Here is a 26,671-nt window from a genome sequence, read left to right as displayed (position 1 = left end):
GCAGTGTGGCACCAGCAGCCCCTGTAGGGGACAGATCTCATGATTCAAATAGACAGTGAGTAGCTCAGTGGTCTCCTCACTCGTCAGAAGTTGCCACAGTGTTACTGCCTCTTCTGGGTGGCAAAGCTGTGCGCTCTCAGTGGAGGAGCCATTCCTTGGCAGGGTGCTGCTGTGGGTACCTGCCCTCTGCTTGGCTGGCCAAGACCCCACTGGGGCAGTGTGTTTCCTTCAGTTCCTCTCTGATGCTTCCTGCCCAGCAGAAGGTAAGGCTGGTCTCTGTCAGAGGACCTGTATTTGCCATCTGGAAGTGTACCTTTGGGGGAGTGTTTCAAGGGAACAGTTCTTTAAGGGGCTAAGTACAAACCTTCCCTTTGGCAGCAGGTTTTGGACGCATGAACAGAGCAGTTACAGACCCGAAATATCTTGCTCATCAGGGCACTTTCTTGCCCTTCCTCCTTCATGCCTATGTTTTAAATGGACTTTCCTTTCACTGGCAAGAGATGGAGAAGCTGTGCAAAATGAGACATCCAGCACCGCACCGGGCACTGTTGGGCCTTTTTCTCCAGGCTTGTCACTGCTTATGGAGGAGCATTCATATTAATTTAAAAAAAGAGGTATATTAATCTTTGAATAGCTTCTGTAGGTGCTGCTTATACAAAGCATTTCAAACAGAAGAATAGACAAAGGAATTTCACAAAGGATTGTCTGCAGGACTGAAAGAAACATAGGTCCCTAAGCACCTGGAGAGCTTTTGCTTTCCCATCTGCTGCAGCTCTGGCAGCATGCAGGTCAAATGCAGCAGAGAGTGGAGCACTGTGTTAACTGTGCACTGCCCTCAGTCCCCAGGCTGGAGAGTCCCTCAGCATTACTTGGGGCATGTCCCAGGTCTGGCAGACGTTCTCCCTCTGTGCACACCACACATCTGCATGCCAGTGTGCCCAGTTTGAAGGGAGCCCACACTGAGAAAAAACCAGGCAAGTATGTGGGCAAGGCACTGAAAAATGGTGTGTGCAATGCTCTGCATTTGTGTGTCACATATGTGACACTATCGCAAAGGCAATAGGTCCTGAACAGAGTGTACTGGCAGGGCAGAAAATCCCCAATATGATCTGAGCAAGGATAAATTACTGGATTAGATCCCTTTTATCTATGGGGTCACACTTCACAATGCCTACTCCTCTCACAAAATGAGTCCATTAAGCCTAGTAATGGACATAACCAATGTTTATTTGTACCGTAGTTAATGGCTGTGCATAAGTGATCCCATTTACACAAAATCAAGGCAAAGAATCCAGGTATGTTCCAGTGACTCTCAGGACTAGGGAGTCATTACTTTTACACTCTCTGTTATTATCTGTTCATTACTATTTTCTTGCAGAGTAAGTCTCAGATAACATCCTCTAAATCAGGCCTGTGAAGCACAACAGATTTATGCCTGCTGAAAGAAAATAGTACAGGGTACTCTGCTATTAATATGTAAAATCTGGAGATGAAGTCACATCTGTATGATGATTTATTTTGGTGGACCACATGTTCTTAAATCCCGGCCTTGCTCTTTTAAACTATCAAGTCTGTCATAAATATTTGATGATGAACAAGCTTATAAAAGTTAAATGCAAAACATGAATAGAGGGAGAGCAAATGTGTAATTTAACTTTTAATTAATTACCAGCACCTTACACTAAAGCCCATCTTCTGTAAGAGGCAAAATTAGTAACAAATTTCTTCCTCACTGTAACCTGATCTAAATGATCAGCATTGCATTTATTTGTATTTTTTAAAGGAAAAGGATAAATTGTCTAGAAACAAGAGAACCAGGAAACAAGAAACAAGGTAGAACAGTCTGGTTTTATTACCATATGTAATCAAAAGCTTTTATTTCCTATCTCTCCTCCTTTTTCTTTTCCTTTCCTGCCTTTTTTTTTCTTTTACAACCGACATTAAGTTGTGAATCACATGTTAGGGGGATGTGGAAATGAAGGGAAACTGGTGACATCACAATACTTTACAACTTTACAACAAATGAGAATCTGAGTTTGTTGCATCTACGAGTGTATAGCAAGGGTGGAAAGCAAAGGCACACATAGGTTCATGAATCCCTCAAAGCAGAGGGTGGAAGAGAACTGGGGTTGGGAAAGGATGAAAACAGAAGACCCACTGAATACAAAATAAACATTTCAAGGTCAACCCAGTAACTGTGTGTACTTTGTGAAGGCAGATCGCTGCACAAGCTGTTGCCATGATTATCCATCTCTGTGTTTTGGGAGAATGTTTTGAGGGATAATATCAAGGGAACCCTGCTTCAGGGGTTGGAGCTTGGTAAAAAGGTAAAAAGGTGTTGAGTTGGCTATTTTTTTTTTTTAATTACCTTGCTACCTACTGTTTTCAAAGGGTTTTCAGTTTGTTTTTATTAAAACAACAACATTGCTTTGGATACAGATCTATCTACTCCAGTCTGCATAGTTCACTACGGGTGAACAAAACTGTTTCATAAAAAGAAGCCATGATGAAATGAAAGAACATGCAAGCACCCTTGTTACACACTTTGGTGTAGACCATCCAGACCTTGTTTATACCATCTATAAGCTAGTGGACTTAAAATCTGTCTTTTCAGTCATTCTGAAACAAAACCAAAAACCTGAAAAACAAATGGAAGTATAAAATTTTAAAAAACAAATTGAAACAGAAACAACCACCTTACTCAAACATACTGTTCAGTAGAGATATATATATATATATATATAAAAAGCTTAGAAGCGATCCCCATCATTTTTCTACAGTATGTTGACACAGTTATTGTAACAGATTAAAAACACAGCTACGTTTTGCATAAACTGAAAGACTGGAAAGGAACTTACACACCTGCGCGCGCACACACACGCACACACCTGTGCGCACGCACACTCCCACACTAGCTACATGCACAGTCACACAAAAGAAACAAAGGAAAAAAAAAAAACCCACGTTTTTCCCCAAAGAAGTATATGCAGCATCCTTCTGGAGCAGCAGGTAGCTACAGCAGGAGCCTGCCTGCCTGTCCTAGCTCCATGTGCCCTGCATGCTGCAGGGTGTGCGGCTGGGCTTTCTGCAGGGCTTGGCCCCTCTCACCCGTGCTGTCCCCAGGCAGGGGATGTACCAGCTCCATGGACAAGGGTGTTAGTCATTTTCCTGCTGCCAGTGAGAACGATCTCCACGCTGACATGCTGTAAAGGGGGAGCGGGAGGTGGGGGAAAGCAGAACCCCCAGCATGGTGCCTTGGGAGCATCACCACCAGTGGGTGGTTATGAGAGAGGACTTGGCACAGCTAGAAAGTCAAATTTGGAGGGTATGGTGCTAGCCTAATTTCTTTAGGGATGTGGGGTTATGAAAATAACCACCACATTCTTCTTTCAATGTCTTTACTCCAGTTTTTGAAGGGGCTTGGAGGAGGAAGGATCAATAAATATTTGCATTACTCAAAGGGGAAAAAGAAAAAGGTTTTACATACTACAGCTCACAAATATACACAACTGAGGGTGTAAGGCACAAATTTACATGTGGAAGATAACAGGCTATTCACAGATATATTCCCACGAAAAACCCGTGTGATAAGACCATAATTTATGCATGGTAACAGCCGGCATATTAGCTAGTTCACACTGTTTGAGGATTTTGTTTGCCGTCTCACATGCAAGGTGAAATGAGATGGCACATCACAAGCTGGTGCCTTCACAGAAAGTATTAGCTACTGACAAAGCCATGTTGATAGCAATGGTGCACAGATGTGCAGCTTTTAATTTTCTCTTGCAGCTGCTTTAGAAGTTATGAACTTGCGGTATTTGTTGCTGTCTTAGGTCAGAGGCCCAGCCAGCTAATTAGCTGAGAGACTTAAATAGATATCCCCTTTTTAGTTCAGCTAACCAGGCAGTCCAGGCGCAAAGTTCAGAAATCCAGCTCCAACTTATCTAACTCAGTGAATTTCTTGGAAAAATAAAAGAGTTCTAGTTACTCCAGTTAATGGGTTTCACGTTAAATAGGTATAACTTTCAAGGTACTTCTCTGAAAAGCTGCTCACAGGATGATAATGTAGGTCAGCTCCTTAAGAAAAATGAAAGTTGAACAATAAATAAGAGGAGTTACTTGTGTTAACAGTCACGTGTTATTTGTTAAAAGAGAAGGGTAGCAGAAATCTATGACATAGTTTGCCCAAGCTGGCATTTAACTGCTATGACCAAATGACTGTAACACTGAAGGGCATCATTTCACAGTACCTGCTAGTGGTAAACCTCTGCCATTGTTAAGTCAGAGTTAGCTTTATCAATTGATTTTTTTTTCTTCCTTTTTTAAAAGTTTTTTCCTTTTTTTTTTCTTTTTTTTTTTTTTTTTACATTTGTATGTTTTTTTACATGTGTTTTGCTTTTCAGAGCACTCTTTACCAGTTCAGGAATGCGCTGTGCAGTTAGGGGCAGGGGGTGAAATGTCACAGTCATTTTCACCTGTGTGCTTTTGGCTCAATGTTTTTGATGGAGGGTTAGTCTTTTGAGCAAAGAACTGGCAGGCTGTGGGGGTGAATCCTGCAGTTGCAAACCTTCAACCATGGGTCATATGGCTCGGGTTTAAAAAAATATTCCACTTTTCCCAGAGAGCAGAAATCCAACACATCTTCAGCTTGCAACAACCGTCTTCTCAGAGGAGCGAGTGATAACAGTTGCAGAACACTGGCTTTCAAGGGCAACTTCTGCTTAATTGCCATCCTCCTCCCACTCCCCCTTCCCCTCTGATTATGTACACGCATCATTGGGCTTCATAGATGTGGAGAGCGGAGCAAAGGAAGGTTTGGGAGGTACGTCTGGCTTTAGCGAGGGCGTGCGTTTCAAGCCTGACCTCGTCAGGGAGTTGTAGGCAGTGAGGCTCGGCTGCCGGGATACAGTCACAGCCTGTGCCTGGGCAGCATGGACCTGTATGGAGTCCACTCGCTGCGGGGCTGGTGGCGGGTTGTCACCCCGGCCGAAGCTCTGATTGCGGGACAGGTGGGATGAGTTGGAGGAGTTAGTGTTGTTTCTTTTGAGGGTTGATGCCTGATGACTTCTCGTGAGTGAGTTTGTGGGGTAGCTTCTCTTGTAGTCCACGTTGTAAGCAGAGGAGTGCATCTCCAGCCGCTTGCTCAGCCCGCTCTGTGACAGCGAGGTGCCCGGGGGCCCCAGGGAAGCCTCCCGCTGGGGGACTTTTGGTGGCATGCTGTCGAGATTTTCCACCAGGTTAACTCCATGGCTGGGGCTTTTGCTACTGAGGTGGTCCTTGATAGTTTTGTACTCAAGGGTGGCATTCTGGTCCTCCACAGACATCTGAGCTCCATCGCTCATTTTTGGCTGGTCAACATACTCGTGCTGGTAGCCTTGCTGGGCTATGGGCAGGACAACAACACTGGGGATGTGGCTGGGAGAAGCCCTGAGTGGCAGGTCAGTTGGTATCACTGGTGAGGCCATCGAAGGGATGTCTTTTGTGCAGGCATTGATGAGGTTCTGGTTTCTCTCCCATTCCCTACTGCCTCGTCTGGGCTTTCTCTTTTGCTGCAGGGTTGGGGTGGACTCTGGGGTTGGCAGGGCAGCCAGGTCCAGATGGTGCTGGTCAGCTTTGATCAGCATCTTGGCAGTGCTGCCTGGGGTAGCCAGCTTGCCATTGTGCATCAGAGGCGTGAGGATAGCTTCAGGCTTTGGCTCCTTGGACTGAGCATCCCCAAAGAGGCCACTGAGCTTGGAAACACTGCTCATGGAGCCACGGCGGGAGTGGGTGAGCTCCTTCTCCTTCCTCTGAACGGCAGCCATGTCTCTGCGGCGGTGGTCGCAGATGCAGTACACTACGATTCCCGAAAACACAGCCCCCATGACAAAAGCAAGAATAACAGCAATGGCCAACAGGGTGACTGGCACCAGCTGATCATGACCTTTCAGGTAACTCTCCCGAATCACTCCTGCAATAGACAGCATACAGAGATTAAACAAACTAAAGACAAAGGAGGAGCAGGGAGGGGGGGGGAGGCTACTTATCATTAACTACTTTATTCAAAGATGTGCCCCTGGGAGGTTGCTTTGTGTTTTGCAGGGGGATTTTGTTTATCAGCTTGTTCAAATTTGGAGACATACTCTACCTGCCAGCTACATCATCCATGTATAGACTTCAGCTTTCAGTACAGCTTTCAGATCTGGAGCTGAAGACTACAAAGTTCAGGAGTCGAAAGGGAATTTACTAGCTGGACAAGTACAATTGTTTTGAAATCCTGGCCCTGGCCAATTCACACTGACTTCAGCAGACCTTTTAGCTCTCCTCTGACATACTACTCATTCCTCAGCTTCCTATTTCTGATCTCTCCTAGGCTAATACCATCTTATTTTTATTATGGTACGTCATTGATATTCAAAAGCTTTTAAATGGAGGAGAGGAGATAGAATCTTGGTGAATACCAGAGAAGTGTATCCCATATTGTTTAAGGCTTCTTTCTCTGCTCTTCATTCTGTTATCTTTGTCATGTGTTTTATAAGTCAGTGTCACATGCCTGGGTTTCAGAAGGAGGCTTGAGTAACTAAATATAGAGCACAATGTTGAAATTTATTGAGCCTGCTAGGTGACTGTCCTTGCTATTTGAATTTTAAAAGTTCTCTCTTTTCTGAACACATGAATAGGTTGATGTCTGTGCTGAAGCCTATGCTTTCTGTTCTAAAAGACCTGACCTTGTGCCTCATCCCGTGGTCAGAGTCACTGTCAAATCCTGCTTGGCCATCCAAGCACCCACTGTCTGAGGAGGCACCTTTGGCAGAGCGCACGTCCTCCATTTGAAGTCCCTAATGCAGCATTAATGAACACCTTAAATTTCCAAAGTAAGCTTTTTTCCTGATATGGGCACCAAGCCAGCAGCACTAATGAAACACAAGCAAAAAGCCTGTAATTTTGTTGTTGTTGTTGTTGTTGCTTGTTTGACTTTTTTTTCTAATTTCTGGTTTTGTTCTCACTGTTTACAAAGAGCAGCCACAGTTTGACAAGGAACTGAAGGAATATCTCTCCCACCTCTTCTTCTAGAAAGGGCCCAAGTGCCAGGGGATTAAAAGCTCCACATGCTCAAAGGAAATGTAATAGTTGTCCTTATTTCGGGAGAGATAGAAAGGCAGAAAATACAACTCCAAGGCTCTCCTGAGACTTTGTGAAGGTACAAAACTTCCACCTTGCTAAGCAACTCCTAAAATAAGGTTTTTTTCATGTTTTTGGCACAGAAGGTAATTACAATCCAGAATCAGACCCAAACTATGTTAAAAGAATATTAAAAAGTTGCCACTATCTCACAGAAGCCTTTGATAATTATTCTGGCCAAATTGTTCCCATTTTTCTGTCCCAAGTTGATTGCAGCATTTAGGTAGACAAGAGATATTTGCATACAAGAGATGAACTTTATATTTAAAAGCAAAACAGCTCTTGAAATCATAAGCACCTGCATGTGACATCACAGCTGGGTGACACAGAAATTATTGTGCTGTGACAATACAAAGGATTATGATTTCACAAGGAGAATAAATAGCAAGAGCAGATGATCACTTAAGAAAATATGATCCGGCATTCACATAAATGTCCTAATAGTAAAATGTAAGGGCAGGAAAGTAAAACTCAGAAAACAATATATAATTAGAGACAATCTTCAAATTAACTGTTTCAAAGAGAACTCTCTTTTAAAGCGCAGAAGCTTCTTCAGAGGCAGATTCTTCTATTCTTTGTCATCAGCACTTAACAAGAAGCAGTAAAACCTTATTCTGTAATTTAAATGCATGTACAAAATTGCTGTATGTAGAAGAATAGTCTAGTGGTTACAGCACAGTCAGCAGGAACTATATTTCACTGCAAAGGTGTTGGTCTCCTGTGATCCTTCACCTGCTGATATTTGCATCCTAGACTCTGCAGCATTTTGTGGCCAAATTTATTTACGCTTGTAAAACTTTTTGCAGAGATTAACCAGAGAATCAGATAAAGAGTCTTAAATGGGAAGAATGTTGTTTAAATGGGATGGGAAGAATGAAGTTAGGAAAAGCTTCACCTTAAAAAGTCTCATTTAATGGATTTCTGTGCACAAACTTCTCAGGCATGTCCCTTTGAGCACTTATCCAATGTGTTTTGCATGGAAAAAACTCAAAGTCTCTGCTCAGTGCCTTCCTAAGGGTGTAAGTACCTACAGTCAAAGCCCAAAAGCATGGATTCATGACAGGAAAATCATATCTTACTAACTTAATATTCTTCACTGAAAGGATGGTCAGTAATTGAAACAAGCTGTCTATGGAAGTGGTAGGATCATCATCCCTGAAAGTGTCCAAAAAGCATGTCAATGTGCTACCTGGGGACATGGTTTAGAAGAGATCACGGTGGTGCTAGGTTAAAGGTAGAACTTGATGATCCCAGAGGTCTTTTCCAACCTAAATTGTTCTGTGATACTATAATTCTAATATTTTTTTATATTTAGACTGGGAGCAAGAGGCTGGAGTGCAGCTGTGCGAAGGGAAATGGCATTTTTGGTTGATGGCAAGCTCAGTATGACTCAGCCATAATGGTGGGAAAAAGGGCCATGGGAAAAGGGCCCTTTTCCATGGTGGGAAAATGGCCAACCATATAAAAATATTGGAATGTGTCAACATTCCAACACACAAAAATGATGGAAAGACTACAGGGCATCAGTGATGAAGTGTGGCTTAAAACAATTGGTTTGTTCAGCTTAGAGTAGACTTCATTGCTACCTAAACTTCCTCATGACTGGGAGTTCAGGGGGAAAGTGCTGTCACCTCTCTCAGGTATCTGGTGACAGGATGCAAGGGGAATACCTTAAAACTCACATCCACGTCTGAAATTTCTGCTGGCTGAGGGAAATTTCAAGCTCTGCACTCTCAGTCGTCTGCTTTAGGCTAAGTCCTACTCTATGAGTGCTAGCCTTAAGCACAAACCTGCAACACTGCATGAAAAAGCAATGTAAAATCTTCAGCTTTAGGTTACCAGGAGATATCAAAACATTAGCACTCACATGAGAAAATTACTGCACAGTCCAGACTGCATGACCCTTTGTGTTCATGAAAGGGGTAGCTGAAATGATGTTGTGCACACTGCTGTTGTTTTACGTGCAGAAATTTATGAGTCTCTTAAAATATCCTAATTCCAGCTCTTTCCTCTTGAACTCAAACCTTCCTGATGTTCATTATGTTTCCTACACTAAAGGATATTTAACATTAGTGCCTTTTCTCTAGGCGGGCACATCTTCTCTGGAAACAAAGTCAGTTTAATGATATCGTTTATTTCTTATCAGGGATCTCTTCCATGTGTCATTAGTCATACAAACAATCCCACTAACTTCAATGTAAATAAAAAAAAAAAACGGGCAAGGTTTGACCCTTCATCAGTGTCCATGGAATAGATAAAAAAACTAAGTAATAAAAAAGTAGGAGAAATGCTCAGCATCCTACTGTCATGACCACAGTATGGGTGGGGGTGGTCCAGAATTTAACATGATATATCAGCCTATAGGCTGATAATTGCAGTTGTTGTTCATCAACATGTCAAACCTTAACATCAGCAGTAACTGCGCAGAGGGATGACTAAGGAAGTGTGTGATCCCAACCATGTCAAGTGTGAGGCAAACTCTTCATGTCACTTTACAGACTGTATTCTGTATGCTTTTACCTAGGCCTGCAATTCTTAAAGAACATCACAGCCCACATGGCAAGTCCAGCATCCTTCATTTGCACTTGTTGTTCAAGGAATTAAAATGAAGAAGAAAATAATCAGAAAAATGTAGGGTATACATTTTTGAAAGGCAAGTAAAATATTTGGACTCCCAGGCTTGAGGAAATACCTATTATTGAAAAATTTTACATTTATTTATTATCTGACATACTTTTAAAACATCATGTACTGGAAAACTGAATGGGCTGGCTTCATAGAACCAGTAATAGATATATATTATATACCAGATATAAGTGTCCCCATATTAAAACATCTTAATTAATAATAAAATTATTATTCTATATTAAATACATTTAAAATATTATGTCCAGCACTTTACTGTTTGTAATATATCATTTGCAAAAGTGAAAAGACATTACTTATTTTATTTTATGTGATCTGAATCTACATCCCAGACTATTTTCTCTAGTGCATTGAGACCTATCACCTTGGATAACAACAAACTGTTATTTTGAAAGGGATAGTTTTGACAGAATTATCTGTATTAACATTGTACTCCAAAGTTGGGTGGTGGTAAAAAGAAAAGTAAACCTGAAAATGTTACAAAGAAATAGATGACATCAAATATTTGCATTTCAAGGATGAGATCTTACATGTTGTGTCACTAATGCCCCAAACATTCTGACATTTACTGACCTCCCTGGACACTTCTTTTTAAGCTCTCTCCCTTAGAAATCCCAGTTGGGCTTACAAGTTCAATGTCCTCCTACATGTGATGTAATATTATTTCTGGCTACTAAAAGTGACAGTCTAGTCACCTGATATTCTCCTTTTCCATGGCTATTTTGATTCCCATAGACAACCTGATCCTTCCTCCTCCATTAACTTTCTGTAATTTCATCCCATGTCCTTTTGTCTGCATCTCCTAACATTGCCATTCATTTTCTCAGTCAGTATACCCTGCACTGTAACAGTCTGGAACATGCAAAATCACCTCTTCTCACTCATCTAATGAGAGAGAAGACCTGATATGGTATTGTGTTGTACTGCTATGCATAATTGATTCCTTCTTCCAGCAAAACCTCTAGCTAAGGTACACAGTTTGGGCTGGCTGGTCGGTTAATAGGACTGAAAAATGTTTCCAGACCTTCAAGTGATTCAACTCTGAAATGAGCTAGGACATGTGTAAATTCCATGAGTACAGCATTGATCTAGTTAAAGGTAGTTGTTACTAATGAGCAAGGAGATATTACATTTTATATCAATAATACATATACTATTGTTAAAGTTATGGGAGATGGGAAAGGCAGACTTGTGATATGTCTCTGGGTAAGAATAATACAGAAAAGACCAGAGGTTATGCAAAGATATATATCTCCTGTATGCTAGACTATCATAAGCAGGAAAGTGAGGCTCCCTCTTTTCACCAATTAAAAAATCATTCAGGATTTTGGACAGTACCTATGCTAAAAAAACAAGTTAAAAAGCAAGATGTGTATGAAAATACTGATGAAGCTATTCTGGAGATGCTCTGCTCTTTCTAATTGTAATAGAAAAGAAATTCCAAGGGCAGCAATGTAATTAAAATGAAAAAATCACAAAGGGATTAGGTTCATCCTAAGGAATATATTGCATGAGCATAACTGAATAAGAATAATGAATATCAACACAAAAAACTTCATCAAAGGAGGACAGATAAAGGATGACATGGAGACTGAACTAGTTACTCCTTTTCCTGCTCCTATTTAAAAAAAAAACAAATCCCCACTCTGATCTGTAATCAGAAATGTAAGAAAATTAGGAATTAAGTATGAACCATGATAGAAAAAAGAGGTAAATCTACTTAGATACCAGACATTTTAAAATTGTCTTAAGGAATTCGTCCCGCATGGCTCAAGGAGCTAGCCAAAGCAATTTTTAGACATTGTATGCTATCTTGGACAATGGTGGGGGAAGTACAAACATAAAGAGCTCTGGAAAAGGACAAGTGTATTACACGCCTTTGAGAATAGCCAAATGGGGGACAAAACACAGACCTACCAGTAAAATCTTTCAAATGGGGGTGGCTCTAGAACAAGTAATAAAGCAATCAATTTAATGAGCACCCAAAGAATAAAGTAATTAAAAAGGGAAAAAAAAAAAAAAAAAGTAAAGCAAATTTTCCAGAAGTAAATTACGTTAAACAAGACAAGCTTCCTCTCTTGGCAGGATAAACAGCTTACTTTTTGTAGGGAAGGACTAAGTATGACAGCCCTTGACTTCTCTAAAGCCTTTGACTTATCTTCTCAGAAGTAAATGAAAGCAAGCTAAAACCTGCTAAAAAGCTGCAGTTGAAAAGTGCTGATCAAAGGTTTCCCTGGAAAGAGATCTGAAGTAAGGTGTTGGTCTCAGGAGAACAGCAATTAAAACAGGCATCTGGAGAAAGGAGACCTCGACTCCAGAGGCCCAGAAAACGCTCTGTATCCTTTTAGCATGTACAGCATAAAAAGAAACATCTCATGATGAAGCCTAAATTTCCTTGTCTCACCTGTGATCCCTGTGTGACATGAATGGCAGGACATCAAGAAAAGCCCCACAGGCACATTCCTTTCAGTCTAAGTTCTGGTGTATGCTTTGCAGTGAGTACAAACTGAAATTGCAGCTTATAACCCCCACAACTCATTAATAATGAAAACAAGCAGCAAATCATTCCCCATTTGAATAGCTTGATGACTTTTAGTGATACAAGAGTTTGGATGCTGCCCTCTTCCACAAGCAAGCTGAAGCTGGTAAGGATAACTCTCGGGACAGACAGCGATACCTGGCCTGCCACTGCAAGCTCCTGTGTGTGAATAACAGCTACCTGTCCTGAAAAGTGACACCTTTCAGTCTGAGCACTGCAGTTTGTTGCAGTGTGGAGACAAAGAAATTATTTATGGCAGGCAGAGGTGTGTCCTGGGAAATGGGAAGACTACATGCCACAAGCACCACAATCGCTCTGTGATCAGATCCACAGGGAACTGTCATTGTCTGTCTTTCCAAAGTTGACTGCAACAGTTGGTAAAGTAATAACCCAAAATGGTGACACACATGAAACTTGAAACACCAAAGTGGGAAATGAAGAATGATGTTTTGGAAGGGAAATGAGGGAATAACTATCAGGAAATAAGGTAATATTTATCTCCAGACCACACACTAAGAGCAGTTAAGGCATGAGTGTCATCGCGGTGTTAAGTGTCACCTCTCTAGCTAAATGGGAATAAGCCCACATCCATCTCCAATAGCTACAAAATCATTTGAGACTTTCCACTGAACAAGCCATTGTTCCAGAAAAGCACAATGATTTCTTTACCATTGTTATCTAAGGGGAAAACTCAGCAGTTAATTTCATTCTTCAGTGCAAGCTTCTCTGTAGGATGTACATCTCCCTCACCTTAGGCTTGCAAGAAACATTGGTGGAAAACCTCATTATGAATAGAGGTTTTTATGGGCTTCAGAATATCTTTTTAAAGTACCACTGAAAAGGTTTTCAACATGTGTCTCCAGGTGTTAGAAATGTATTTACAGGTAGTCTCATGCTGCTAAAAGACTATTTCAGACTGGAAAATCCCTGCAGGTATTAACAAGCTTTCTTCCTCTTTTTTAACTAGCAATCATAATTAAAAAGAAAAAAAAAACCAACAACCTCCAGAAAACAACCAAACAAAAAAATCTCCAGACAAATTTAGACTGAACTCTGAGATTTCAGTGTCAGAAAAACAGAGGAACGATCAAAGTCTACCATGCATTTCTGAGATCTTATCTCATGTTTTCCTGAAGGAATAATTTGAAGATTTTATATAAACCAATCATACTATTATCCCAAGGACTTGGTGTTTGCCACTTTAATGGAATTGCTGTGTTGAAAACAGTGAGAACACCTTTTCTTCATCTTTTTTCTGGCTGCCAGGACTCATTGTGCTGGCTCAGTGCAACACTAACCAGTACCCATATTTCTGGACTCCTGGTGTCACCAGCTAGGAAAAAGCCCAGCACAAACATTCATAGTTAAAGCTGCTGGAAAATGCTTTCCCCTGCCTTCCCTCTCAGTAAAACTGTATAGTTGACTTGTAAAGGTCCACAACTCTAAAGTTTTGCATGACTGTGTTGAGAAAAGCAATCCATCTTTCATACTCTATCCTAGGGCTCTCAAAGCCAGCTGCCTGAGCTAGTAGTCTGAGGTATCCAGCAAGGAAAATGTGGGGGCATGAAGTTGGAAAGAGAATGAATTTTTTTAAGAAAAAACCTTCAGTTACAAAAAGCCTGGGGATCATTGGAGGTATGAGAAGAAATCACACTTCAGAACTATGAAAAAAGAAATCAATAAATAATGTGACTGAAGTAACCTGCAACAAAGCTTTGATAACTACCTAAGCAATCTGATCGGCTCTAGTGGCCTCTGTTAGGGTTTTCTGTTCCCTTATCAGATCTATTTCAGAAACAATCCCTCTAGAACAAGTTTATCAACTGATCTTTAACAGTGGCTTAATTTCTTCTTTCAGCTGGTTCATCATTTTATCATTTCTCTCCACTTTCCATTAATGATTGCCAACACGACTCTATAGAAAAAAGATGGTTGTAATTTACAAAAGGAAGGGAGATCAACATGTCCATATGATATAACTTGTGACTCTTGAAGCAACATTTTAAGAATGGATTTTGATTATTTGGTTTTAGTTTGATTATGAGCCCGCAATCCAATTTTTCTGCATGCTACAGTGGCCATACAAAATTCACACCATGGCCTTGTGAATTGGCACTTGTGAATTTTGAAACAAGGGATTATTATAGAGGGAAATCACAAAAGCTGAACCAGAAAATTCATGCTCAGGCAATTTTCACCCCCAGTGGAGTGAAGGAGAGACAAGACTGAAAAAGACTGGAATAGGAAGGTCATAAAGCTTTTTAATTGTGTTACTTCTGAGCAGTATTTCTGTAAATGAACTAGTTTGTTAAGTTTGCAGGTATGGGAGAAAGCTTGCCTGACACAACCTCCTGCATGTATAATATAATGAAAGTCATTACAGTCCTGAAGCCAGCCCCATTTTGTTTGTCCCAGTGGCTAAGTTCAGGGCCAGCCCTTGCACTAGAAAGCATTTGACAACCTTTCTCCCACTGGCAGGTGGAGATAATTTTGAACTTCCCTGATTTCAGTACTTTCCTTCACCTCTCACCCTTTCCTGGTGAGCAATGATAATTTTAGATGCCTCTGTGTGATGGAGAATAAGCAGATATATCAGGTTGCTTCAAAAAAAATCCCAAAACCATAAAACACAGGCATTCACAGTAGTTAAAAACAAGATGTATAAAATCCAAATGTCAAGGAAAATTAATTCTTTTGTAGCTTGTCTCGGCAGACACAAACTTTATGCTGCTTTGCATCTTAAAACAAAAATTTCCTTTAAAGTCTGCAGCATTTCCTCTAATGACGTACAAGAAGCTCAGTGCACATTCTGGGACCTTTCTAGTATGCCTGGGATAAGCTTAAACATATACAGCTGCTCTTTATTAGCTTACTTCAGGGGATCTTTCACAGCTGGGTTAAAATAGATATACATATGTTTGGCTGAATATGCATGATTTCTGGGCTCCAGAGAAGTTGTTGTAGCCTGCAAAGTGAATCTCTCATCTTCACAGTTCCCATTTCACTGCAAGGAGCTCCTCTGATGGCACAGAACAAGTGTTGGGTGTTTTTGTTTTTTTTCAGTTTTTTTTTTTCTTTTCCTGATGTGGGCATTATGTATTCTGAGCAGCCCAGTGCCTTTCTGGAATAAGTTTTATGAATAGTGTCACGGAAAAAGAAGCTGTCACTGAGAAATTCTGTGGCTTTTCCTCTCCTTTTATACAGCCTGTTTTGAACTATGGCCTTTCTGCACAACAGGGAAAAGTGAAGTTTGCAGAATGTCAACATAAGCAGCTCTCCTTAGCAGGCTGAAGCTCAAAGCAGCCTTATGGTAGAATTTGGGTTAAATTTCAAACACTGCACATAATCTAAAAGTAAAAATTGTTTCCTCATCAACTCTGATCTTGCTTAAAGACACAAAAATGCAAATGCGAATTTTGAGCTAATAGGGCAACTGAATGCATCACAGCTGAACTAACAAAGGAGTCATCTATTAAATATTCAAAGACAAATAGTAAGACAATACCCTATATCTCCTGTTCTCCAAGGCTCCTGGAAATTATAACTAAATTGTTGAACAACTATGTGACCAAGCCAACAGTGTTTATTCATGCACACAGACTGTATTTCTTAGAAACAGTCCTTTTCCCCACAACTGGGCTGGGCTGGTGAATGCTAGGAACATGGCTGGACCCCTTGTTAGCTCTGCCTTTACACAGAGGAACGATGAAACCTCTTCTGTGATTAAAATGCCATCACTGTATATTGCATGACAGGAAACAAACACTGCAGATTAGCTCTTCATTTCTCCTACACTCATGAGCACAGCAGGTGTAGTCAAAAGGCCTGGACTTAAGAATTAAAACATGCCCCTACCAGGGATACTGAGGAAGACTGCTTCTTCCAGAAAGATTTGCAGAGCTGATAAAAAAATAGATTATACATGTCTGATATTAGGTTTACCATTTCCCTTTGTATTGCAGTACCATTGCCTTACCTACCTTTGAATACTTTAAGTGGGATTGTGATGAGTTTGAAACACAGATTGTAACAGTCAGCAAGACTAATTTTACTGCTAGTTCTTCGATATCTCACAACTCTTCAAGTATAACTAAAAGAACCTTTCTTTCCTCTGTTACATTAATTCACATCCATAGTATGTCCAGTAAAGCAAACGTAGTTACTCCAGCCATGTCCTGAGGTAAAAGACAGCATTTCCCTTATGGACTTGGTGCCCAGATGTTGCTATGGTCTCACTTAATTTTCTCTCTCCAGTGGTACCTTCTTTCATCCATTTTTGTCTTATTTATAGTTCTCTGCTTTTTTTAAACCTAATTCTTTTTGTTTTAGTACCTCCCTACCTTGCAGATGCTAGTATAATGTGTGCATATATATACTTTATTGCTGTAACTCCATTGAATGTTTCCGGTGTACATTTTTTAATGTGCTCTGTAATTATTATGGCCAGTCTCTTCCCTGGATGAGGTGAACCTGTAGGTTCATCTCAGAGGACAAACGTTGGCAAGTTGGTTCCTGCCCCAGCTCCAGTAAAGCTGCGCTGAGTCCAGCAGTAATATACCCAGAGCAGTGTGGGCAAACAAGTGTCCTCTCCAACATACAATCAAATCCCATGCAGATATCCTCTCAATTGTCCAGCAGCAGGCCAGGCAGACACACCCGTCTGTTTTACCAAACATCTCACAAACAGCAGTGTTACTGCTGCAAATAACAATTACCCCAGGCTTGCAATCAGTTCTGCTACTGGGTAAAATTTTACTTTTCTAGATTTACTTCAGTCATTTGTCCAGTTCCTGCTCATGCTCTTTAACCCAGCATTTTCCAGTGCTGCAGGAAAAACAGGGAGCTTACACAGCTAGTTAGTCAACACGAAGGTAGCTCCTGCAACAAGGAACGTGACTGGGTTTTTCACATTTGTAGATTAGCTCTCAAGACATGTTTACTGATCTACAGATATACAAACTCCCATGTAAGAGGTTAAAGCCTAATTTATTTTCCCAGCATAGGAACCCTATGAATTTTTATCATGATCTCTTTTCACTTGGGGACATTTAACACGGTGTAGGTGAGATCAAACCTTTCGAGGGAAGCACTGCTGATGGTATCAAGTTGTCTTGCCATGAGCAAGTAGAGATAAACTGTATTGTTTTTCCAGGTCTTGATGCTGAGTATATGAAAGTAGCTACTGATTTGATATTAGTAGTTTAGTTCAATGAGTGTGAACTGCACACTGAGATATGAAAAAACCCCTGTGTACACAAAATTAATTGGTCTTACTGGATGACTGCCTCAGGACATTGCCTGTTGCTGGTCATATTTAGACAAAAAACATATAAAGAGCTGCAAAACTGTAAGACTTCTTTAAGACACTGAATAGAGACTCCTGTTTTGTAGAGATAAAGCTGAATGGTGTCTGCAAAAAAAGAGCAGTGCTCTTTATGTTCCTTGTTATGAGCCATGATTGCACAAACCTCTGCACAGGCTGTGGTGAATGCAGGAGGTTCAGTGTGGACAGCAGGCAGAAGAAAGGACAGAGGTAACTCCTGCACTGTGCCCTCCTTTGAGAGGCTCTGACTGGGACTCATTCAGCAATGAATGCACATGGAGAATTGCTGAACTCTTTGATGGGAGCCATGAGCTGGTAGCAGAAATAAATTTCTCCAGTGCTGGCCATGGCCTCAAAGTCACATCGATGGCCTTTTCTGCACCACTTGGTAAGACCACTTCTGTGAGGATCCTCAAAAACCAGTGGTACCCAGCGTCCACCCAGCACCGTGGCTTCTGTTGCACTCACCCTGCTTGCTTGCAAACAGAAACTTGGTGTTTATTCAAGAACAAGAATTTACTGCTTTAAAGAATAAGAAAACATCAAAAACATATGTGCTTCTCAAAAGACTTTTCGAATTATTTTAGTGAAGGCTTTGGTCAGGTGTTTCTGCACATGCTTAAATTCTCTGTATGTGTGGTACTGTTTGTGTTCAGCAACTGCAGATCTTTCAGGCTCTCCAAAAATACCCCTCTGTTTCTCTCTACAAGGACATGATAGCGGATAGCAGTAGCTTTGTAGGGCTTCGAAAATGTGCCTACTTTCCCCCAACTGCCTTTTCTTTTTATATAACAGCTGCTCTTTTATTTTCTATCACAATTGTGGGTAAGATGGGATGGAACATGAACAAGATGGCATATTATTGACAGCATGCAGCTGGCGTTATTTTCCAATTAAAAAATCCTTGATGGGCATATGAAAGAACTGTCTAGTTTATGCCCAGTTGTGACAATGCTATCAAGCTGCCCCCTCAGCTGAGATTTTATTTCACAGAGATAAGCAATCTTTGGTTGCTAGTAGAAGAACAACAGTTTAATATCCTGGCCAACACAAAATTGGTGATTAATATGCTGTTAGCCATTTCCAAATGTTTGTGGTATTGTATAGCTGTGCCAGAAGTTCTTCTTAATGCTTCCTGAGCAACTACTCTATAAACTGCTCTAAGCCCTTCTAATGCCAATGGAGCTGTTAAAATCCCCTTGAGCAGGGACCCTGACTTATTCTGCTCTGCTGGGGCAGGGAGAGTTATCAGACTATCAGCTGGTGGTTTAAAAACACCAATGCTCAGTGTACACAGAGTTGTTTGTGCATTTAGTTGCCTAACTGTGACAAGTCTTTTTTGAGGACATGAGTGACTGAGATTTAAAAAAAAAAACTTACAGCTTTGCCAGCAAACCTCCTTTTCTTTTCCCTCACAGTGGTGTTAGGATGTGCATTTTTGATACACTATCTGCTTCTAAACTTCTCAATAAAGAGCCTTTAAGACACATTTTTGTAACATGAGAATAAGGACATGTCTTTTCCCTATCCTCTCTCAGCCACCGGCACAATCTTGGAGCACATGATTAAAGTCCAGCAAAAGTTGCAATGATAACCAGATAGCAGAGAGTACAGTGCCTCACTAAATGGCTATCAAGGAGTTCAAAGGAACACCTCCCTAAACACCCGACTAAATTAAAGAAATTCAGAGGAACAACTGCTTCCCAAACACAATGAAATTTGTTATCTGTATTTAATGTTCAATAAAACTGAGATTGCAAAACCTAAATTATGCCCTCTCCAGGTTTTTAATTTTTTAATTAACTACATGCTGCTGATCAGTAAGCACCAGCCCATGCTGACACAAGGAATTAAGTGTGCCTATTTTACAGTCAAAGAAAACTAAGAAAAACATAAAAGTTATTTGGGATCCTTCCTATATAATTGAAGAGATATTGATAACTATTAACTAAAAGTTAATGAATATGAGAAAAATGTAGGTGGTGTTTTTTACAGGGCAGGTAATTAGACAGTTGACAGTTTACAGACCATATTAACAGTGCTCTGAACCAGAACTGTCAATGTTTAGGTCATTGCAAAATTACCACATCACATCTGAACTATTAATTAATATGGTAATTGAAACTCGGCACATCCTATATGAGAAAAATGAATTATTCAAATATCTTTAACAGCATATTGACATTTTAATTGTACACTGGCATTAAGAAAACTAAAAGGTGTTTAAATATCTTTCAGCTATTAGATTTTCTGCTATTAAATCCCTTTGAATGTTAAACCAGTGTCAGAAATCTCTTGTTTAAAGTGCCAGACTCTCCTCCCAATTCAGCATCTTGATTTAGCACAACATCTCCTTATAATCAATATAACATCACAAAAATGAAACTGGGTAACCTGTCCACCAGTTATGCCTTGCTATTTCTAGATAGAGTAGTGTCTCTGTGGAGCAAGCACACCCTACAGCGAATTCCCAGCTCTTGATAAATATGTCAGTGCTACAAAGGTCAAACAAGAGCACGAGGCAGTCTGTGCTCTTCCACTGAGCCATCCTCACCGGGTGACAGTGGATGAGTGCAGCTGGGGATCTGCTCCACCACACAATAGCTCTAGTGCCCTGAACTCTGAGCAGCTGCCTTGACAAATTAGATGTGGCCTCTTTTATTAAAAAAGCACATCAGGGTCCTGGGGCAATGACAGTTTTTTCCCTCTTTTAGTAAGACAAGCCTCTGCAGCTCATTGCAGCCTGGAAATGGATAGCCTGACTTGAAATCTATGCAGGTGGACAATTACAGGTCAAGGATACCTGCTGTTTCCAGAAGCCACATTTGATAACACCTATTTTAAACTTCATAATTTTTTTATTTGTAGGATCTAATGTGGGAGCACAGAAGCTCTGTTTTCATAACCAGATCAATACAACCTCTTCTGTTACTTTCTCTACTAAACAGAAAATGGCTCTTGGTTCTAATCTTGCCACTCAATGTTTCCACTTCTGCTAGTTAAATCTTAAATTTGTACTGTTAGTGAAATGCAGAAATGTTTTGAATTCTGAAAATGTTAAGTGAGTGTCAGTGCTAAAGTATAGGCATTTCTTTAAGTGTGGCACAGGCAGTTGGCGTGTGCTGGAATACACCCCACCATTATCTTGAGTTCCTCATCCTTGCCTGTCTTTTGCAGTTAAATCTGTTCCTTTCCTTACACTTTCAGATGGCCACTTTAGAAAATCTGTGACTAAATGAGCTGGAGCTTTCTTTACATAAAGTTTGAAATGCAGGCTTAGTCACAGAGAAGGCACAGTAAATTGCTGCCCAATCCTCTATTATAACCCTGTGTTTGACTAAAATTGGCTTAAAGATGTGGCCCTGCTCAGAGATTTAGCTCCTGACATCTTTTCTGAATGCTATGTCTCTGCTCTGTCTCTTCACTCTTGTTCTCAGAGAAACTTACTAAAATATCATTAAAAAAGTCTGAAGAAAGTCTGTCAGAAACATCCTTCCAGCATTCTTTTTTCATGAATTTCATATACAATTTCCATTTTATTAATTAGCATCTACTTTACTACTGTCACTGATTGAACTTGAGGATGTAATCTGAGATGATTAGCTGTCTCTAGCCATGGGAGCAGACAGCTCATACATGCAAGATAGAACAGAAGAAGGATCAGTGTCATTTCTCTGGACAAGTCTGTTGTGTTCCCTTAATCCTGACTGCAGAGCCCTCCTGGTGCATGTCACAGGACACCAGCCATTCCAGTGTGGTGAGATCATAAATCTTCTGGCATGTTTGCGAGTTATTAGCCTGGTCTAGTGAGTCAGGTATCTGGCCACTAAAAACTGTACTGGGAAATTTGGTCCTATTCAAATGCTAACAATGGCTTTCAGGTGTTTATCTGATATGGTGCTGGAACAGTGCTCCACAGTAGATATGCTGGGATTAGTTTTTGGGACATCCAGTTCCTGGACAAGTTGCTCATTAGAGGCATTTTAGGCAAATATAGGAGTGGTTGTTTGTTCTTAAAAAAATATTTTTTTAAAAATTTCAACCAAGCAACCAATATATAAATAAGGCCTCCCTCTGGAAACAGGGATGTTTACAGTAAGCTGATGCTAATTTACTTAAGAATACTTCAGAACAAAATCTACAGAGCTTTGTTTAGTACAGACTCATTCAACCAACCTCTGTTTTCATCCTAATGAGAAGTCAGTACATTTTAATCTAGATGTAGCTCTATATAAGTTTAAATGAACTAAATCCTATGTCATGCTGTCTAGGTAAAATAACTTTGTGAACTACTACAGCTCTGATTAGCCATACTTCTCACCCCAAATCTCAGCCACATGCTACAGAACCACAGACAGAATCAGAGCAAATTCTCTACTCCCTTTCTCACAACTTACTAGACTCTGGGCAGAAAATGTAAAAGTATAAGGAAGGATAATGTAATAGTAAAGAAAGGATCTGGTATGATTCAATTTTCATTGTTTCCTCAGCACTTGAAACATACCGATCTGCAAAGTGCTTGTAACTGTTTTATATTTGTGCACACAATGGTTTGAGATATAGGAAAGAGTAGCAGTGTTTGCATAGTTTCCCCCAGGTGCACATGCTTTGAGAGAACACATCTCTTCTCAATCCCATCCAGGCAGAACTGCCTATGCTGCAACTCCTCCCACTGGACTTACACTTGTTTTAGGATCAGTCAGTTCCTTCTGACAAAGTCAGGATGATGGCATTGATGAAATACTGAGTATTTGCTCCACCTCCACATATCAAAAGTCCAAGCCCTTCCCCTCAGACCTGCAAACACTGATTCAAAACCTAAGTTTTGACAATTTTTGTGCCACTTCAATTCCTCATTTCCTCATCTGATTTATTACATAATGCCAACAACATAATAATATTCCTCTGTTTTCTCTGATATAGAAACTGCTTTGAATCTTCTAGATCCTTGTACATATTAGTATATAACAATGTTTTTGTGTAAAAACACACTCTGCAAATGTAATTCTTGGTGCAAAACTCAGATCTCCTGTGATGAATATTAATTGTTTAATTTATGCAAAAAAAAAAAGTCTGAAACTTTGTTTTGCCACAGATTTTTTTCCCCACACATTTCATGTCTACTTGTAAAGTATCTTGATATATCAGCACTTTACATTCTTTATCATAACTGTACCTGAAGTTTCTCATAATTTTGTCTCACTGCAGCAGAATCTGCCTGAACATTTGCAGACTCTCCAGAGACAAGCAATGTCAGCACTTGGCAAACCTTTCAAGTAGTGATAATCACAGTAAAATTTAGTAACACTGCCACTTGTGTACAATATGAAATATCTTCTGGAGGCAGGTTTTTAAAGGAGTGGCTCTTGGGCTCCCCAAGGACACAGCCCTCTCCAAATAAAGGAGTTGACTATTAATGATATACCAGAGGAAAAGCGGCAGTTATTGATAATAATAATATAGATTATACAATCTATAAAATAATAGGTGCTACCAGATTCTGTATCTAAAGGAGCCCTCTTGATATCCAAATAAACCAGCAACTCTTAACTCTGTAAATTGTGTTCATCACATCTCACTTCTAATCAGCTTTTTACCTTAGTTACATGGATATCAAAAAAAGGCTTGCTAAGGAAAGGTGATACCACTTACAATCTTCAGCTAAGGAGTGCTGAGCCAAGTAAGAATAGAAACATTAAAGACTGCTAACCACTACACTTTTGTTGTTCAGTGCCCAGCTCAGTCACTTCCACCTGAATGCTGTGAAGAAGAAGAAGCTTTTTGTAGCAGAGCCACAAAATCATAACCTGAATTTTCAACCAATTTATCAAAACAGTGATTAACAGGCACAGATTTCAGGCAGATAGGGAATGTGTGAGAAAACAGAGCTGTTGGCTACATGTGCACTAAGGAACCCAGTACTAGAAAAGCATGAATTCAGCATTTCTGAATGGAGGCAGGAAGGACAGGAGGCAGCAGAGAAGGGCAGCACGGTAGTGAGGGACAGGACCAGCTACTCTTGAAGAAAATCAGTTTGCTTTCTTCACGGAGGCCCTGTCAAAGAGCTGTACATCTCTACTCCCCCTCGTTAGTTGGGCCACTACAGAGGGACACAGCACTACTGGGGTGTGGAGGGTAAAGCCTTGGAGTGCTCCACAGGAGGAGCTGCATGACTCCGACTGTGGAGGAGGAACACCAAGTACAATGGCAGCAGGGGGGAAGGTTAGGCAGCAAGGTTAGGGAAACTGTTTCAACAAAGGTGAGAAACACAATTCAAATTAACACTAAAACACAGCAAGAAAGAAAACAAAACATAAACATACTCTGGAACACGTGCTGTTCTTTTGGGTTTTATTTTTCAGTTTTGTTTAATTTAGTTTTCTGGGGAGATGGGAGGAGAATAGAAAAGAGGGTTGCAATTTAATTTGTCCAGTCACAGGTTTTTTTCTTTGGTTTTTTTTTTCCCCCTGCAATATAAGGGGCATATTCCTTAATGGCCAAAATGAAAATGCCAATGCAATGGCAATGCACAATTCCCACTCTACGGGTTTGACTACACATTTTCATCTTGGCAAGAAATGTGATGTAGCTCAGAAACAACAGTTCCAGAGTATATTTAGCTACTAAAGCTGTGGCACACAAATGTCACATTCCCATGAGTCGACCCTTTTAAAGAACCCTGTCTTCACACCCCCACAGATATTCCCCAAGATGCCTGCACTGAATTAGGAGTCAAGCATATGGATGGATGTGACATCATCAAAGCAACCGTGTTACAGTAAAGAAAACGGCAAGTGGATTCTTATACAATTAGTGCAATCACTAAGGAGCCATTTGTGAGCACAGAAAAAGAAAGAAAACACTGCTCAAAGGAATAGACACAACCAATGAAGAAAAACACAAAGTACCTTGCAAAACAAGGAAAAATTATTTAAAAAATAAAATTTTCTTTGTGAATGTGTGAAAGCAAAAGAAATCACAGCAAAAGTGGAAACAAAATCTTGATAAAAGGATTGTAAGTGTAACATTTACTGATTTGATTTTGTGTGAGAACTCTTTCCTTTGCCCTTTTGAAACAACAACTCAATAGAATTTTGGAGCCAACTGGTTGTGGCTGGGCAAGGCAAAGAGTAACAGCACACAGGTGGATGGTCATGGTGGAAAACCATGCGGGCACCTCTGCCGCCATTGTTCTGAGGGGTGTAGACTGCTTCCAGCCTTGCCAAAAGTCATAGTTAGGCATCAAAGAATGCATCATATTTAAATGACCCTGTCAAGTACTTATACCCTGTCAAGTACTTATAAGGCTCTTTGGTAACCATCACTCCCTGGGGAGGGAAATATTGGATGTAAGCCACTTCATCAGTCAGTGAATTGAAGTGAAAATTATTAGAATTCAACAGTTATACACTTATTAATATTTTCACTGCATGCTCTTCCTAAAGCTGCTAGTGGCATACAAGATGCTTTTAAGAGCTAGTTTTCCATCTATTAAGCATTGCTTTTCAGAAGACTTGTGAAGCAGGGACCCACACAAAACAAACAGTGCTATTAAAATGCTGCCTTATCTAGCAGCAGCAGAGGAGTTGTATTCAAGACTCCATCCCTCTATCTCTCTCCTTCCTTCCTTCCTTCCTTCCTTCCTTCCTTCCTTCCTTCCTTCCTTCCTTCCTTCCTTCCTTCCTTCCTTCCTTCCTTCCTTCCTTCCTTCCTTCCTTCCTTCCTTCCTTCCTTCCTTCCTTCCTTCCTTCCTTCCTTCCTTCCTTCCTTCCTTCCTTCCTTCCTTCCTTCCTTCCTTCCTTCCTTCCTTCCTTCCTTCCTTCCTTCCTTCCTTCCTTCCTTCCTTCCTTCCTTCCTTCCTTCCTTCCTTCCTTCCTTCCTTCCTTCCTTCCTTCCTTCCTTCCTTCCTTCCTTCCTTCCTTCCTTCCTTCCTTCCTTCCTTCCTTCCTTCCTTCCTTTCCTTCCTTCCTTTCCTTCCTTTCCTTCCTTTCCTTCCTTCCTTTCCTTCCTTTCCTTCCTTTCCTTCCTTTCCTTCCTTTCCTTCCTTTCCTTCCTTTCCTTCCTTTCCTTCCTTTCCTTCCTTTCCTTCCATCCCCTCCCTTTCAGAGAATGATACTGCTTATTTACAAGAGAATGATACTGCTTATTTTCAGAAGTGGAAACTGGATTTTCTAAGAAATGTCCTCTTGCTCGAGGTATTTTGTATAACAGATGTTACCAACAGATTGGACAAAGAAAGAAAAGATCCTCATTTTTTGGCTGTCAGCATTATTATCATTGATATTGCTGCGAGGAAAGTGGAATGCTAGGTAAATCACAAGCCATCTTAAGGAAGGCAGGCAGGTTTATCTGCCTTCCTTCCACTACATAAGTGATAACCCTTTTTCTTAATTGCATTTCTACAATTCAAGAGCAAGGGACAAGGAATTAAAAGAAGAAGATATCTCAAACTGAGCTTAAACTGGAATTCGAGTGAGAGGTTTCATCTTCAGTACTGTCACTCCCTTGCATCTGAACTTAAGGTTTTGAGTTTGAGTATTGCAGCCACCTGAAATTATTCCTCTGCCAAGGCTCAGCAGCCCCCAGGTCTGCAGGGTGCAAAGAGGCTCTGTGCTTAACATACAGGGAAGACTGATCAGGTTCTAGAAATTCACTTTTCTGGTATTGATTTTGCAGTTATTCTCCCAGAATGTCCCAGAATCTACAGGATGAAGCTCTTCAAAGATATTGTTCAAACAGGGGTAGTTTTTCCTTTTTTTTTTCTGTAGGAAGAGCTAATTAGCTGGGAGATGGGGGACAAGTTTACATCCTCTGCCTGTGGGAGTTTAAATCTTCATCTTCAATTTCCTGCCAATAAGCCTAAAAGCCAAGGCTACTCGATTAATATTTTCCATGTTATCTCCTGCCTAATTTGACCAACCTCCTCAACTGGAAAAGTGCTTCAGGCTTTGTCTCTGCTGGGCCAGCCAGGTGATGCCCATTGCCTCTATGGTAAGGGACTG

At 40.6% G+C, this 26,671-nt stretch overlaps 1 protein-coding gene across 5 annotated transcripts in view; it reads right to left on the bottom strand.

Annotated features, from left to right (window-relative positions):
* The window catches only part of SEMA6A (semaphorin 6A), a 127,781-nt gene that overhangs the window by 7,312 nt on the left and 93,798 nt on the right, over nt 1-26,671 (bottom strand). For 4 of the 5 annotated variants that reach the window (XM_036402946.1, XM_036402947.1, XM_036402949.1 and 1 more), the window contains one exon: nt 1,830-5,950. The exons of the other annotated variant lie outside the window; for it this stretch is intronic. In XM_036402946.1, the coding sequence (XP_036258839.1) occupies nt 4,761-5,950 (1,190 nt within the window). In that variant the 3' untranslated portion in view covers nt 1,830-4,760. Of the gene's footprint in view, nt 1-1,829; nt 5,951-26,671 lie in introns of those variants that run through there. 5 annotated transcript variants of the gene reach the window in all.

This window comes from Molothrus ater, chromosome Z, assembly GCF_012460135.2.
Source record: "Molothrus ater isolate BHLD 08-10-18 breed brown headed cowbird chromosome Z, BPBGC_Mater_1.1, whole genome shotgun sequence".
Lineage (NCBI taxonomy): Eukaryota > Metazoa > Chordata > Aves > Passeriformes > Icteridae > Molothrus > Molothrus ater.
The sequence above is the reverse complement of the archived record's forward strand: the minus strand, read 5'-3'. Positions and strand labels throughout refer to the sequence as shown.